The 17,215-nt window shown below is 45.3% G+C and overlaps 1 protein-coding gene across 1 annotated transcript in view; it reads right to left on the reverse strand.

The window, feature by feature from the left end:
• Window positions 1-17,215, reverse strand: part of FAT3 (FAT atypical cadherin 3) — a 188,290-nt gene that overhangs the window by 125,169 nt on the left and 45,906 nt on the right. Inside the window, 2 exon segments of the mRNA XM_032490429.1 lie at window positions 2,624-2,834; window positions 5,085-5,399. Coding sequence (XP_032346320.1) covers window positions 2,624-2,834; window positions 5,085-5,399 — 526 coding nt within the window.

A 17,215-nucleotide genomic window follows, 5' to 3' on the forward strand; every position in this document is an offset into this window, starting at 1 on the left:
AGGGAGGACCCTTCATCTGCTGTCTGCCCCTCTCTTCTTGGACCAGTTCTCATCTGGTTAGAGGTGCTGTGGTTGCTAAGGCTGGGACTACAGTGGAAGGTCACACTGACTCTGGAGGGATCTCAGGAGGCATCAGTAGGGGTAACACATCGGCTGCCTGAGGGCATCTCCATCAATTGCCATGTTTATTCCACTCACTCTGGGTGGACATCAACAAAAGCATTGGCGGAAGGAAGGAAGGAGGCAGTGAAGACTTTGAACTTGAGGTTGAAGGCTGAAGCTAGGAGAAACACAAGTGAAAATGTACACTAGCACTAATAGTGCTGGTAGGGGAGTCATGCAGGTAAGGTGACAGGCAGCACCACTAGGCATGCTTACCTCTGCACAGCCATACACACATGCAGGAATGCTGAGGAGCTGCAAAACTGACTTGGATAACTGGGGTCAGGTGGCTGGGCAGACTGAGCATCAGAGGAAGGTGTGCTTGTGGGATTTTGGAAGAGGAGGGCAAACGAGGGCATCGTGGGGTGGGAGGGATGCATGCATGTCAGAAGGGTATATGCATGGATCGTGCAAGGGAGAGAAGCAGTGCTGTCAGGCTCTAGCGGTGCTTGCAAACTGGAGTGTCGGGGGAGGAGGGAGACGAACTGGCGAGTGATGGGAGAGAGCAACTCCTCCCATTGCTCAGGACCGCACAGCAGAAGCCCTGTGGCCGGGTGGCTTTCCACTGCACCCTTCCTTGAGCTATTCAAAAGAAATCACGATTGCACCAGGGGGACATCTGTTGACACTGAGATGCATATTTTGTGACTCTGGGGGTGGTGGTGTAGGAATCACCAAAGGTGACAGTACAGACACCTAGGCAATGCTTATATGTGACCCTCTGTTTCACCAAGAAAGAAGACATTGCATCGGATAATAACTCCACAACCTGAAAGCGACGGAGGAGGTAGAGAAGCAGAGCCATCTTTCACGGATCATAAGCAGTTCCATTTTAAATGCATCAAGTGAAAACAAAGGAGTTGACAGCTTGGAATGAGGATGGTCATATACAGGGATGGTGTGATTAATGCCCATTAAGGAGAAACAAAGACGTCCTACCAGCATTCCATACAATGAAACATGAAGAATAGAAGCCCTTTCTTTTGGGGAGTTCAGAGGGCCATCTACTGAAGTTCGATGGGGGGCCATGGGCATTCTTTTGCTGTGCCTCATTGAAACAGATGTGGAATTTTCTAAATGCTTTCCCAGATCCAGCCGTTCCTGGGAAGAGAGGCAGGTTCCTGCCCATCCTATCCAGGCAGTGACATGTGGAAGGAAATGACTCCCCCAGACCAGCTCTCTGGGCTCCCCGCCTCCCACGGAGAACCGTGGGAAGTCAGCTCCAGCTCCACCAGCGCTGGATCCCTGGCTGGCGCACCTCTCCCCTCGTTTGGTTTCCAGGTCCTCAGCACTTATTTCCTCTCCACCGCCTCTCCGTGCCAGGTTGTGGAGGGCAGGAGTGCTGCTTTGCCCTCTCTTTTTGCAGCCTGGCGTGCTTGCTTGCTTTCTTTCAAGGAATTTAAAGGTTGGCTTCAGAGGTCTGTCTATCCTGCCTGCGTCCATCTGCTTTCCCTATTCGGCTCTCACGGGGCACCCTCCCCGGCTATATATCTGCGTCCCGTTTCCTGCCCTTCCTGCGGCTGTGGACCACAGCCAGGGACTCTCCTGGTGGGGCTCTTTGGTCTACGAATGGCATTCCTGCTGCAAGACTGAGGGGCTGGGATCTACTTTATTTTTCACGTGGAAAAGGCCCAGTTAAACCAACCTACAAAAAAGATCAAAACAAAACGAAAAGCCCACATACCTCGAAAGCAAAGAAAAAATATTTTTTAAAGAAATCTAAACACCCCCCACCACCACCTCCCCAACCCAAATCCAAATCCCATCAAACCTCAAACAAAGGAGTCACTGGATATGAGTAATGCAATAGCTGTTAGAGGCATGTATGAAATCTGTGGGCTGCACTTCAGCCTGTCATAGGCAGTTATGAAAGATGTAATTTAATTTGCTTAAAAAAAAAACCCGTAAAAGGCAGATTGGATAGCTGTATTTTAGCAAACGTGTTTGCACTAAGGGTACCTTCTGTTGAACAGTTCTGCCCACAAGCTGTCTGTAGAATATAGAACATCTCTCGAGCATGCTTGCCACCTTGAAGCAGGGCAGTCGGGAGCAGAAAAAAAAAAAAGAACAGAATGCAGAAAAAAGGTGAAGAAAAAGAGAGAAATGAAGGACAGCAAGTCTAGTACCATCAATACATTTAGAAATGAGATTAGCCAAGTGTGACAATAGAATTTAAATGACACACAGAAAGACATTAAGATCGCAGTAAATAACGTACTATGGAAAATCCAGCCAGAGAGCACTTTCTGTGCAGCTTAGCTACAGGTCGGAACGAAAGCACAGGTCGATTATTCATTTTACTGGCTCTTTTGCATTCCAGCACTATGCAGCTTTTAATCTTAGCGCTAATCGTTAGTGGTTTTTTGTGGTTTTTGTTTGTTGTTTGTTTTGCTTTTTGCTAGTTGCTCTGAACGGTCAACAATTACGTTGCCCAATACTGCTCTGGAGGACTCGAACTTACCAACGATGTCAAACCACAGAGGGGTGTTAGCCGGTTGCACAGATACCACCCCCACAATCTCGGTGACTCTGTCGCTTTCCATGACTGTGAAGTTATAAAATGGCTCATCGAAGGTCAACGGTAAAGGTGAAGGAGGTGGTTTCTTAATCCATTCGATGTGGAGGCGGGCCGTGGAGGATTTCTGAGGCCGTCCGTTGTCCACTGCCTTTATCTACTCATACACGGAGAGGACAGAAAGATGTCTTAGAGCCTGGCTCCTGATGGAAGCCCGGATCTGTCACTCTCACGTGGTTGGGCTGAGAGTCCCTCCTCATCACAGAGTCAGCAAGGGGAAGAAGAGAGTGGATATCGGGGGAGAATGGGCTCAGGAACTGGGGGAAACCACTCGGTCATGTGGAGGCCCCAATACTATGCTTGCCAGAAGGTGATCTGAACCACCACCAGGCTTACTGATGTGGAAAACTTGAAAAACAAATGCTGCACAAACTTTAGTGTTTCTATGGATGTGAATGATAGTTACATGAGTAGGAATAGCTAATCTGATTCCTGATCCTTCTGGTGACGGTGCAGGAAAGGGAACAACCTTGCTCAAACTGTCTTAGAGGCCCTTCAGTTACACCGACTCTGAAGGGTGAAGGAGACCTCTCGGTGGAAACATGGGCTCCTGGGGGCAGTGGGGTGGGGAAGAGGGTGTTAATGACTCTTCCCTATGGTCTGATAGAAGGGCTGAGAGACGCGTGTTTCCTCGCCCAGATGTGCAGTTAACTGCTGTGGTGTTCTGGACCTAAATATGTGTGTGTGGGTGCAGGGAAATCCTACAAGTAGACATCAGTGACAGAAAATTTAAAAATAAAAATAAAAAAAAAAGAATTTAAACATACTACATCAAAAATAACATTTACAAGTGGGTAGCTGATAGTTAGAGCCTTTAAAATAGTGACAACGCGTAGCTTCCTGATGCTGTGTGTTCATGGAGGATCACTTTGCCCCAGAAAATTCCTGTGAGATGAAGGACACTTGAAGACAGATGTCTTAGGTTGGGTTTCCTAGGAGCAGAGCCTGAGATGGGGATTTGAGTACAAATGATTTTAGGGAGAAGTGTTCCCAGGAGAAAGGGAGTGAAGAAAGCAGGAGGGACAGAGGAGGATGCTAAGCAGGGATGTGGTCGCAGCTGAAGTTGAACCTCAGCCTGATCCCAAAGGGAGCTCTGAATCATTCATTGTACCACAGAGTTGGGTCCACTGGAGGCAAGGAGGTTGGACTTTTCTATCTGATGTCAGTTAGCTATTGGCTGTGGGCTGCTGAGTGAGGGTAGAAGTAGTGGAAACTCTTGGGCTGAGCAGCTCAGCCAAGGATGACTCTCTGGAAGAGGGGGCAGCTGTGAGCCCTCAGCAGCCAATGCTCACAGCAATCGGAGGGTAGCTGCACCAGCCTGATAAAGGGGATCTGGGCAGGGCACCAGCCGTATCCACTGCAATCCATCTGTTCCTCAGATTCCCACTAATAGCAAGTCTCACACAACTGCGATAGCACATATTACAGCCGAGCTGCTGATGGTAGGAACAGGGCTGGGTTTTTTTTTTTTTTTTTTTTTTTTTAATTTTCTTTTCTCTGCCCACTCTTCTGGATACATTACTCAGCAGGGAATGGGACCTAAGTCCAGGCCATAGGAGTAAAAAGATAAATAAATGTACTCAGATCATCCTTTAAAATAATAAAGGATTGACCATATGCAGTGGAGAAGACTGAAGACTAAGACAAGGATGACAGGTGGTGCTGACTCTTGACGGTTGTTGGGACCTGGGGAGGTGACCGTCACCTGGGAGGCTGACCAGTCCCCCTTCTGGCGTAGGCACTACATGTCTAAAGTGGTTGGGGTTGAGGGAGCAGGCTGGTACCTTAGGCATGAGAGTTTAAGTCTCTATTTGAGATGGTGCTCATGTTTGTTTTTATTTTTAATTTTCTAACACTGAAACCTTTAGTCATTTTTTTACTTAAGTTTTTTTTTTTTCCTTTTTACAGAATAAGCCTAGCTATGTTTGTGTCTCACAATTTATACAGTTATGTTCGTGTTCTATCACACTGTCAACAGTTACAAGGGTTGTTTCCATTGGGCTGTCTTCAGGACATGTTGAGTGGTAGGTGGGATAAGTCACTTAGCTATTCCTCTCCCCTCAGTTTACGTCTATGCTCAGTACCTTGAAATGATCTGGGGCTGCAGGAAATGTGGTTGAGTACATGACGGAGCAGGATGTGTCCTGGGAATGGGGAGGTTGGCTGATGGGACACAACGAAAGGAAACGATCTCATTATTTAGGATTATCACCGAAACAGAAAGTAGCCTTCCACTGTGTGCGGCTACATTTTTTAACTCTAGAGATCAATTGCTTACAAAATATACATGAATAAGAAAATAACTTTCTCCCCACATTAATGTTACTGAGGTTCAGAAACATCTTACCGTTAGAATGTCGTAACTCCCTGCTGTAAATTGCTTTCTAGAAGAAACCATGCCGGTTTTAGGGTCAATGAAGAACTTTCCATCATCGTTCCCATCCACGATACTGTAGGAGATTTCTGCGTTGGGGCCCTCATCTCTGTCAAATGCAAAAGCCCTGTAAATGGGTTCTCCCCTCTTCTTCCGGTCACGCTCAGGCAGCTTGATCTGGTAGACTTTTTCTGGGAACTGGGGCTTGTTGTCATTTTCATCCAGAACCTGAACCACTACCCAAATGGTCGACTGTTTTGGAGAGAAACCGCCATCTGTCACGGTCACCTGAGGTTTGAAAGAGAAAGAGTCTTATGACCAGAAAAGAGAAAAACTTTTCTCGCCACTCCTCCCCGGGCCACCCCAGGAAAGGTGTATTCTGTGTCTTAGGGCATCTCAATTTCTTTTATTCCTGGAGTTCATGTCAAATGCATAGTTCTTCATAGTTCAATCATAATAGCAAGGGGGGGTCCTAAATCCAGGAATGGAAATCATTGCTGAAAGGGCAGGAAGGAGGCAAGGCTCTTGTCATGGTGTGGAGCAGAGAGGGAGAAGAAATAGGATTGACTTCACAAAATGTGCCAAGTAACACAGACACAGTAGGACTCAAATATGTCCCCCTCAGCAGACACAAAAAACAATATAACCATCATTCTAAGTTAATCCATGGGTGTTTTCATCTCCCTTTGGGCAGTGCCATCCCCATCCAAATTCTTTCAGTATTCACGTTCCTTTCTTTTTTCTTTTCCATCCCCATGTAAAATTTGTGATTTTTACGTTGTCACTGAACACAATTTTGATGGCTGCTTGTAAGAACATTTGACAGTTAAGGTATGTTTTTAACAGTCACGAAATACTTTATTTTCCTCTCTAGGAAATGAAGGGGGATGGCTACGTCTTTCCCATACCTCTGAGATGCTATTCTTATGTCTGGCTGTGAAAATTGAGAGGGAGAAGAGAAAAGAATATGTCCACAAAGAATTTGCATGGCAGATGTAAAAATGTCTTTGAGTCTCAGTGCGAATAATCTTCTTGGTCATAGCGATGATATTTACCATCATATTAATATTTAACATGTGAGTGGTGACACAGTTTATGAAGCAGTCTCTTCCCTGCATTATCTCATTCACTTTCCAAAAACACTTTCTTCAGTAAGTGGAACAGGTTTATTTATCCCCATTTTGCAGATGAGGAAAGAGAGGCTTGAGGTACCATTGTTACTAAATGCTAAATTCGGATATTGAACTTTTGGCAATTTTTGGTGTTCTGTTTAATCACAAAACCTGGAGAAACCTATACTCAGTCTTTTAAATCATGACCTTGAATAAGACAGCTTATTACCTCAAAATATATATTTGGAGGCTGGAAGGAACATAAAGAAGCACTGGGCATCAATGGGAGAGAAACAACAATGAATTACAGCACCTGGCCATCCAGTTTCTCACCCTAATAAAGCAACCTGACAGGAATAATAGAAAAAAAAAAAAAAAGAGGCCAAAAGTGTGGGAAAACAAATTAAAGGTTTTTTGCAAAGCAGAATCACAATCTAGTTTAGTTTCTCTTGTCAAGCTCTTTAGGAGGATGGCTTTAATAGACTGCAGATAAATTTTCATAGGAGTCCTTGCTTTCCTTGAAAAATCAATCAAGTTTCCTTCCAGGGTTATTTTCCCAACTGGTTTGTTATGTTTCACAAAAGAAACATGCCAGGGCTGATACGTGCCAAGGCTGGATTTTCATTCTTGAGCGGATTCCTGGACAAGCTGAGTTCTGAAGAGGCACGTTCCACTGCTGCTGCTGAACTAAAATGTTACACTCCCAGGTGAGCTGTGTTGACCAAAACACATTGATTTCTTGGCTGCTCAGCTCCTATGCTTCTGTTTTCTGTCTGAACGGCCTCTTTCCAAATCCAGACAACTCCCACTGTCTTTACTGGGCACAAAATCATCTCCTCGTTGCTGGTCAATAACTGCCCCGCAATGGGCTCCCAGGTGGAGCTCTGGGGCCACGTGGCTGCCAAGGAATGGAGAGACCCTCCTGGACTCAGTTTACCACTCACTTGAGGATCATGCTGCTAGAAAAATACGGTCTTTTGGAGTAGACCTGGATTTACAAACCCAGGTCCTTGACGTGTCTACTTACAGGCAGGGAAGGTGGCACTGCGCAGGCTCACGAAGCAGCCCCAGGGGCGCTGTGGGGAGCAGGCTCAGCTCCATCGACTACCTCACCCTGGGTACCTGCACTCATGCTCCCTCAGGCCACGCAGGCATCCTTCAAGTCCTCGGACACACTCTCTTCCATCTCAGGGCCTTTGCACATGCCGTCCTTCGCCCCTCCCTTCACCTGGATCTTTCTACTCATCCTTTGGGTCTATCGGAAATGTCATTTCCCTGAGGGTGCCTTCTCTAACCCCACAGACCAAGTGCTAGCCCTTTGCTCTATCCCTTTGCTGAATTACGTACTCTTAAATTACCCTACACTTTCTTCTGCAGCACTTACTCACTGCTGGGGAAATTATCAAATGTACGTTTCTCCACCAAGCTGAAAGTCACCCCAAGCCGTCTCTCTGCCAACGGCTCCTCCATTTCCTTATCCATGGCTTCAACCACCACCTGCATGCCGATCATTCCCCAACATACACTCTTGTGCCTGAGCCTCGTTCCCCATCTCCAAACCAACGCATTCAACTGTTTACTAGGAATCTACTCTCCGGATCTCTCATATGCACCCCAACATCCCCAAAGTCACAGACTGAAATCATGACCCTCCAACCTCCTCTTTCTCCTGTCTGCATCGTTTCCATGAATGACACCCCTATCTACTCACATACTGATCCGCACCAGAACCCTGGGCATCCACCTATCTGAGTTCTAACTATCCACATCCAACCAAACATGGAGGCCAGCAGGCCCCTCTCATGTGCACCCCCCATTTGCATCTTGCTTGACTGCCACAGTGGCCTCCTGGCCTCCCTGCCTCCAGCCTGCATCTTTGTTATAAAGTGTTATTTCTTCCTCAAAAATCTGATCATATGCCACTGACCTGCAGAACATTCTTTAGGGGCTCCTTGAAGACAAGGTTCTGGCTGTCCTGATTCTCACCATGCGCTCTCTGCCCCCTCCCACCCTCTGTGCTCGGTCACGTGGTGAGCTAGGGAGGTCCTGAGTATGCCGTGCTCTTACACCTCCTGCACAGCTGTTTGTCTCCATGGAAGGCTTCTCTTGGGAATACACCTGACTCTTACTAGAAGCTTCAATTCAAACGCTGCTTCTGCGAAGCCATTCCTGCCTCCTGCAGACTGCTGTAGACATCCTCACTGCCTTCCCATCCCACTGCGTGCATGGTTCCAGGACACTAATTATCCTCCTGCAATTTGGAGTGTCTGTTTGCTTGTTGGTCTGCACTCAATCCTTCCAGACCGTGAGCAAATTGAGGCCAGGGACCATCCCATTCATTGTTCTGTTCGGACACCTGGTACAGCATTAAGTGCCAAATAAATGTTGTTGAATGAAATTAAGAGTTAATCCTCTCCAAACTCTTCCTTATGACAATAAATGGAGAAAACATTCAGCCACAGAAGGGTCTCTGCTTCTTCATCGGTAAGAAATGAAGACACCGATAATGTAAGATCTCCCAAGAGCTTCTTGCTTTATGACTCTCTGCATGGAGGTCAGGTAGAGGTAGACAATTTTAACCATGCACTCCGGGGTTCATCCCCACTGAGAACACTGCCAATGCCATGATTACTCATAACAATTCGTAGCCAATCAGATTTGTGTTTCCAAAACCGTGCTGGCCACGGTCTTCACTTGTCGACAATCTATTGAAATGATGTATTCACCTGTTGGCTCCTTCAGGACACTCGAAGGCAAGAACCCTGTCTTTTCCTCTCTTTCCTGGAACCTAGTGTACGCTTGGTAAGTGTTTGTTCAACTGAACTACATTGCTGCTAACCTCAAAGTCTTAATGTCCATTATTATTTCTCCAGACTCATTCATGTTTCCAACCATGTTTGTACCTGGAATATTCATCATTGACAAGGATCTATCAGATCCTCAGACTTCACACTTCATGCTGCCCTAGGCCTCAGTCCATCGTGTGGAATTAGCCTACATGGAAGGAGCAGGAGCACCAGAGATCGAAGCAAAACTAACTGAGATAAATCCCCATCACCTCCTCCTCTGCATCATTTTTCATTAGCAAAGCAGGGAATTAGCCATTGTTTAGAAACTATCCATGTGTCCCCTAGCTCCGCCGCCCTAACCCAGATTTTCTGCTCTCATCATCAATCAATAATTGGTGGTTTGGCAATTAATCAAAAGCCTGAAAGATTAATTTCTTTAGTTCTTTACGGCTAACAAAAGGAACCGCAGATAGTTCAGGACCACTGAAAGGACAGCACAGCCCGTTTCAATTTTCTATGATACCCTTGTGATCTGTGAATACCAGGCAGAGCCAGAAGGCAATCAACACGGCCCAATATGTCACGATGACAAAACTGAAAAGAGGAACCGGTTTTTAAGTCTATCCCTGGAAGATGTAAGAACTTTATCGGACCAAAAACGGGTGGGCATTGAGAATTCTGGAGTTACAACAGTTGGTGGAAGACCACACTTCTCAACCACTGAAATTGCCTGATGTACTTATTTCTGTTTTCTCTCTCCCTGCAGTAGAACGTAAGTATGTAAGCTTCCTGAGACCTGGGGTCCTGTGTCGGGTCCACTGCCTTGTCCCTAGTGAACACAAGAGCATCTGAGAGTACATTCAGTATTTCTAAGACGGAGAGTTCAATTCTGCCATTCTCCTTGACCCTTAATGTATCAAAAACGGCTATTTCTAGGCCACTGTATTGAAAGTTGTAAACCTCTATTGAGGGATTACGTATCTCCCCCTCCCACCCTACTCTACTTTATATTTGTCCTTGACACTTTATTTTCATCTGATACATACATTTCGCATATAAGCTTGTTTACGGCATGTCTGCCTCTGTTAGAATATAAGGTCCATAAAGCATGGATTTTCATCTCTTTTATTTACAGATACATGCTTAGCATCTACAATAAGCATTCAATAAATATTTGTTAAATGAATTAATGAAATATTCACCCAGTGTCTTCTAGTTATGAAACTCTTTTCCAGGCAAATTGGGAGATCAAGCAACCAACCAATTTACCAACAAACAAGCATGGATTCCTTTCAAATTCACCCCTACCCCATGCCCCAAATCCTCTGCAATATTTCAGACCTGCACTCATCTGTCCTTAGTTTAAATATTTTCAGTAAGAACAACTAATGCCTTACGAAGCAGCCCACTTGTTGTTTGATAGGATCAGTCTTCCCCAAGTCCTTCTTATTGAGCCTGAATCTGTCTTTCTATAGACTACTTTTACTCTTTGTAACGATACAGAAAAAGTCAAATTCCTCTTCCACATCATCCCAGTTACCTACTGCCGTGCAACCCCGAGGATCATCACAATGATGCCAGGTCACAGGTATCGAAAGCTTACTCTGCATCACGGACTCACTGTAAGAGGCGCCGCCCATGGACTTGTTCCTTTAGTTGTTAATGTTTTAGTAGTTTTAACTGTTTCTCATGAGATAGGTACTAACTATTACACGCATTTGATAGAAAACGCAACTCAGTTGATGAACTTGTCCAAGGTCACACTGCTCACAGTGGCAAGGTTTCCTTTTAATCCTGGCAGTTTGGTTTTAACCCAGGGATCAGCAAACTGCAGCCAAATCTGCCCACTCGTTTTTGTAAAAAAAAGTTTTATTGGGATGAGGCAGGCCCATTCGTATCATCTGTGAGCATATTCCCTATGACTGCCTTCTTGCTTTCAAGGTGTGGTTGGGTACTTGGAGCAGAGATCGTGTGAACCACACAGCCTGAAATATTTATTATCTGACCCTTTACAAAACAGCTGGCCGATCTCTGTTCTAAACCTCCCGTTCTGCTGTGTCTTTGGTTGCACGGTGCTGACTGCACGCCTGCTTTGCTCAGTCCTCTGCAGGATCCTTTACGTTGTCCCTGTTTTCACAGGAACCCTGCAGGCATCGCTGTTTCTATGCTACAGCTGGAGACGATGAGACTCAGAAGTGGAGTAACTTTTGCAAGGCCAGCAAGTGACAGGACTCAGGTTTGCACCCAAGTCAGCTTGGCGTCCCGGCTCCTGCTCCCTTCCCGCGGCTGCGCAGCCTGTGCAGAAGCATCTGTGAACCATCTGTTTAAAACTCCATCCCCAAGTGCGGCTTTGGATCAGCATCAAGCTTGTAGCTGTGCTTCTAGTATCAAGCTTTTCCCTCCTTTGATAATTGGGACCGTCTTTGACTGTCTCCAGCCTTGTGGCCCCCTTCCCGTTCTCCTCAGTTGCTGGAAAAAAAAACTGCCACCAGGTCGTGGGTCGTGGCTGTCCAAGGCTTCTTTAGTGCAACTATGTCTTCTCCTACTGTTTTGTTACTCATGTACATCTTCAGCTCCCACTCACAAAAGTCGCAATGCCCTTCTCCCTGATAAGGGTGATGGGAGGGAGCGTGTTGACTCTGTGCATGTACTTAGTGAATATCAACTCATTTATCCTTACATCCGTCCCGGGGGAAGGTGGGGTGATTATCCCTACACGACAGGCTAGAAAGAGGCACAGAAAGGGGAAATAAAGTGGTTTCAACTTGGCCCAGGGTCTGTGCCCCTGACCATCACCTGAATGCCCACCCCAGCTCCTTCCTGCGACTACAGTGGGAGCACCTTCACTGGCCGCAGTTTCAGTCCTGAGCAAGGCCGGCAGGGCTAGGGCACGTGGGCCTTGGCTGCTCCATCCTGGCTGCCCCATCCAGAGGCAGCGACAGTTCACTCTTCACGCCGCAGGTGGGCTGCGGCCTCGCGCGTCCAGGATAAAGTTACCCAGAGCGCTGTTACTGCCAACCCATCTGCCACTGTCTAGGCTGAACACACCCCAAATCCCAGATATCCCTGCATTCTGACTTGGCTGCCGCATGCCTTCTGCCCATCTGGCATTAGCCCTTCTTCTGCCCAATACTCTTCACCCTTTTCCTGAGTCTCCCGGTTGCTATGAGCTACTTAAGCACCTGATAGTTATCTAAAGCAGAAGACAAAGCTTAAAAGAGATTTAGTTTTCCCTCCCCGCTATCACTGTCAAAAGTCTCAAGGCCTGGCTAACAGCTTCTGTACAAGGGAAAAATCTAAAGATATTCTTGTGATTTTTTGGTGGGGAGGGAGAGGTAATTAGGTTTATTTATTCACTTTAATGGAGGTACTGGGGATTGAACGCAGAACCTCGTGCATGCTAAGCATGTGCTCTACCACTGAGCTCTACCCTTGCCTGCTAAAAAGTCAAAAAATAAAGCCATTTAAAGCTAAGGCAGAGTTTCCAACCACATGTGACAAGTAAGCGTCAGATTCGCTGCAATACTGAAACTCCTAACTCTTGGGTAGGTACATGTGACCTCCTTCCAGTGGTTCTCAGGGCCAGTCACCTCCAACTGGGGCCCGCCTCTCTCTTTACCTAAAGGTATCATACGCATGTTATCGTCTATGTGCAACATAAAGGGAAAAAGCCCCATAATAAATCACAAATAACCTGTCGCCTTTCTCTTGGAACTGACTGTATTCCAACACAATACACCTAGAGGTCCCTGGATCCAAAGGACGCGCTGTCCACAGACAGGCAGGACCTTAGATGCTGTAGCTGCTGAAAGTTAGTTCTAGCGAGGATGCCTATCTATTTTCACTGTTTTCCTCCAGGACCAGCTGTGGACAGTTTTCATCACTTAACATGTGCTTGGGTGTCTCCATTCATGGTTACCACACAGGTAGGCAAACAGATGAAGGGACCCATTGTTGAGTATTTTTTTTTTCCACCCCTGCCATGTTGTCACACATACTGCAGAATCTCGGGGTAAGGAGAAACTACCCTTCCTTACCTCCTTTATGTTCAGGAAAGCACAGTCCTTAGCAGTTAAAAGAACCCAAGAGTGCGTGGAGTTTAGACACCATTTCTGGTTTAATCTGCTCATTTTACAGATGAGGAAATGCGGGTAGATCAATGAGCTTCCTAACCCAACATCATATGAGTGGAAATAACCTCACTCTTCCCAAGAGATTAGGTCCCAATTCCAAGTCGCCCTTTGGGCTTCAGATGAGACATTCATTCATAAATTCTCAGATATAGATGACTGTGTGATTTCAATATGGCAGAGATTTTAATTTAGGTAGTTTTCAGAGCACTATACTCTTAAAAAATAGAAGAAATGTGTTTAGAGCAGATGTTCTGTTTACTTTTTATCTTTAAAATGTTTCACAAACATTAAACAATTAATCCTTCCAAGATAGCGGAGAGATTGAAAATAACTTGATTTCTTCTTTACAAGTGGAGCAACAGAGAATGACCTTCTCAAGGAATACGCAGGGGCTGATATCAAGATGGGGGATGGAATTTAGACCTGTCTGTCTGTGGGCTCAGACTACTGCATTGCTGGGAAGACAAGTGCTTCCTGTCAATTCCAGAAAGAAAACTATGAGCAAACAGCAAATTAAAGGGTAGGTCTCAAAGGAGGAGCAAAACTCTTGGAAGATAAACTTTCCGAAAGGCGAAGTCATTGAACTGAAATTGACCCGCACTGTCACCTGTATTTGCCATGGAGGAAGAGAAATAAAAAACCAGCCTTGAACCATCTGCCCTCAGATTTATTACATGCAATTTCTTGTATCTGATCTATAATTAGGCATTAAGAAACCAACTGGAGATGGGAAGGTGGTCTGGTCACTTCCCACCCTGCCTTCCCCATGCTGTGTTGCTATCTGTTAGGTAGAGTTGAGGGACCTATTCTCAGATATTTCAGGAGTATACTTACGAGGATGAAGAAATTCACAGAATGGTTCATATTCTAAGAGAAAAGTCTCTACCTGAAATTTTAAAGAAACGGAAGAATGAGGAATGAAAGGAAAGAAAGGCAGGAAAGGAAGAGATGAGAGGAAGGAGAAGGAAAGGAGGAAGAAAAGACGAATATATGGGTTGAGGTAGGGAAGGAAAGAAGGGGAAGAAGGAAATAAGAAAGGCAGGCAGGATGCAACTTTTCAGGAGAGGTGACTCTGGAAGGAATGGAGCAGAGAATGGGGTGCGTTACCTCCATGCAGAGAAAGCCATTGACAAAGTCATGGAAACAGGAAAATCTGTTCATTTGGATAAAACAATATGCTACATATATACAATGGGATACTACTCAGCCATAAAAGAATGAAATAATGCAATTTGCAGCAACATGGATGGACCTGGAGATTGTCATACTAAGTGAAGTAAGTCAAAGACAAATAAATATATGATATCACTTATATGTGGAATCTAAAATGATAATACAAATGAATTTATTTACAAAACAGAAACACACTCACAGACGTAGAAAACAAACTTATGGTTACCACAGGGGAAAGGGCGGCGGAGGGATGAATTAGCAGTTTGGGATTAGCAGATACAAACTATAAAAACATAAATACGTATATGTGTGTGCGTGCGTGTATATATATATGTATATATGAACTGAATCACTATGCTATACACATGAAACTAACACAACACTGTAAATCAACTATACTTTGATTAAAAAAAATTCATTCACTAAATGCTATGCTTGCTAATCTTTGGGGGAACAGATTAGAAAAACCTGATTAGAGTGCTCTAAACCATCTTTCAGAAAGCTTGTTTTTCCTAAAAAGCTGTTTTTTAAAAGGCACAAGCTAGAGGTACTCTGTGATTCGTGGACCCACGGAACCTAGGTCCTAGGGCCACTGAAATCACACCCATCATTACTGTGATCTTTCTTTTTGCTCGAAGATGCCACATTCTTGGGGGAGCCCTAACACAAAATTTGCTCAAAATCCACCCAGAGACCCCTGCCGAGCACCTGTGGTCCGCCTTCTGTGGGGTGTTGATCCCCAGAAGACTGTGAGCCACTCCAGCGGCTAGCATGGTGCCAGCGCAGAGATGGTGCTCAGTGAGTATTTGTTGGTCAAATGCATGTTTGAACCTTGTATCTCAGGACTACAAAGCCATCTTTCCTGGCCATGCTTACACCCAGCAACCGCTACATGGCAGCTTTTTTAGAAAGATCCTCAATTCACTTTGGCGGTGGCTGCTAATAGTACGGCTTTATCCAAATCTCTTCTCTGCACTTCAGGAAATACAGTATTTCCCAGCCTGAAACCCCTTAAAGCTTTTTTTCCCCCTGCAGAGAGGTATATACATCGGCTACTAATCTCATCACATTTCCATTTCCTTCCAGGCTCATCTGCTCATCACTTTCTATTCATAAAGCTTGCTTGATGCTAATCTTCCCGATCAGCAGGAACTAAACACCTCCTCAAAGTTTCTTTAGGACGCTGGTGATGATCACACACGGGCTAACTCCCCCTTTCAAACAGACGGGGCCAATCTGTGTGCTCACATGCAGGTCATTAAGAAAGTTCTGCTGTGAACCAAGATGTGACTTCATTTGGCCCCAGGACTAAATCCCCCTGCGCTATTTCCCAATTCCCCTGACATCAAGGCCTTAGTCAATCAGGATACTATTCCACATGCCCTTCTCTGTGAAACCGAATCCACCAGCTATGAATCACAACGGGAAGTGTGTGTTAGTAGCTTCCCTCCTATTTCACAGCACCGGACCTCACACTTCATGTTACTTCTATCCTGGCAGACGCCACGCCTTAGCTCCACCGATGATGCGATTTGGATTTAAGCTCTAACACTTCCACCAGGCACCAGAGCTTCGGTCGTACTTTCCATAGTAAAGACTTAATGCAAAAACAAGGACGCTGCTCTAATTACCAGCTCAGGAAGCATGGCTTTTCTCCTCTCACTCAGCAATTCAACATGGGCTTGCAGGGCAACTTAGCAGGTCATTTCACACCTTGTCTTCCTAAAAATATGAATTTGAAATCTATCACCTGAAAAAAATTAGGCCCATGTGTATGTATGACAGCACATCTGGACCAAGGGAGAGATCATGACCCCGGGGACAAGAGATATACTTTTCTTTGGCTCAGACAGCATATTGTAAACATTTCTGTCCATATCAAAAACTAGAGAGCTATCACATAAAAATTCAAATACCCAGTTTCCCCTGGAAAATCGCAGTAACTGGCCCCACCACTCTCTGTTGTGTTCTTAACGGCCACCATGTCAGGTGTCATTCATCATCAATATTGTGCAGACGTTTTCCTTGGAGTAGAGAAATATTTCTCACTACACATAAGCCTATCAAAAATGGCTATAAAAGATAGATGGAAAAGACTGCATATTCAAAGACAAACGGAAGATAGCCTGTTTATTTTCATAAACGAAGTACACTGTTGTAAACTTAACATGCAAACACTCAGCCTGAGACATTCTTCTCTCACTTATGATGGCCGAGTGGGCTCTGTAGACATTCGAGTTTGTAATCCTTGGTTCAAGGTCTTGGTAAAAATCTCTCCATAATGATAGGATATGGATATATTTTCATGTATGGTAGAAAGAAAACCATAGCTCTTGGCAAAGCCTGTTCAGAGCAACAGAGTTGTCCTCTCATCATTCCTTCCCCAGATATTGTGACTTCAGATATTATGGTTTTAGAAGAATTAAAAGAAGCTCGCAAAAAAAAATAAGGCATCTTTAGCCATGCAATTATTTAAACAAGAAACATGAGCCATCTTGAACACTTTCTCTTGTTTTCCTCCTCTTTTTATCTCATCCGTCATTAATTAGGGACCCTGCAGCTGTGAAAGAGAAAAAGGTGTCCTTCCTCAGGATGGCTGCAGCCTGGCACTAGAAGGCACAGCTTGGTAACAAAGTGTGTGCCAGAGTCAGTGGCTGGGGACCGCCTTGGCCAGGTGTCCCTGAGCAGGGCACAATCTGTGTGATTCTCATGACACCCCTGACACGTTCTACTTCTGAAATGTCAGTTGTCGCTCTTGGATCTTTCTTCTCTCTTCTTGGGGTCAAGCTCTCATCTCTCTTGCCTAAACTGTTGCACCTGTCTTCAGCCTGGTCTCCCTCCTCTGGTCTTGCCTCACCTACATCCATCCTTTAGAAGACCAGAGAATCTTCTAAAAT

This window comes from Camelus ferus, chromosome 10 (genome assembly GCF_009834535.1).
Source record: "Camelus ferus isolate YT-003-E chromosome 10, BCGSAC_Cfer_1.0, whole genome shotgun sequence".
In the NCBI taxonomy this organism is placed as follows: domain Eukaryota; kingdom Metazoa; phylum Chordata; class Mammalia; order Artiodactyla; family Camelidae; genus Camelus; species Camelus ferus.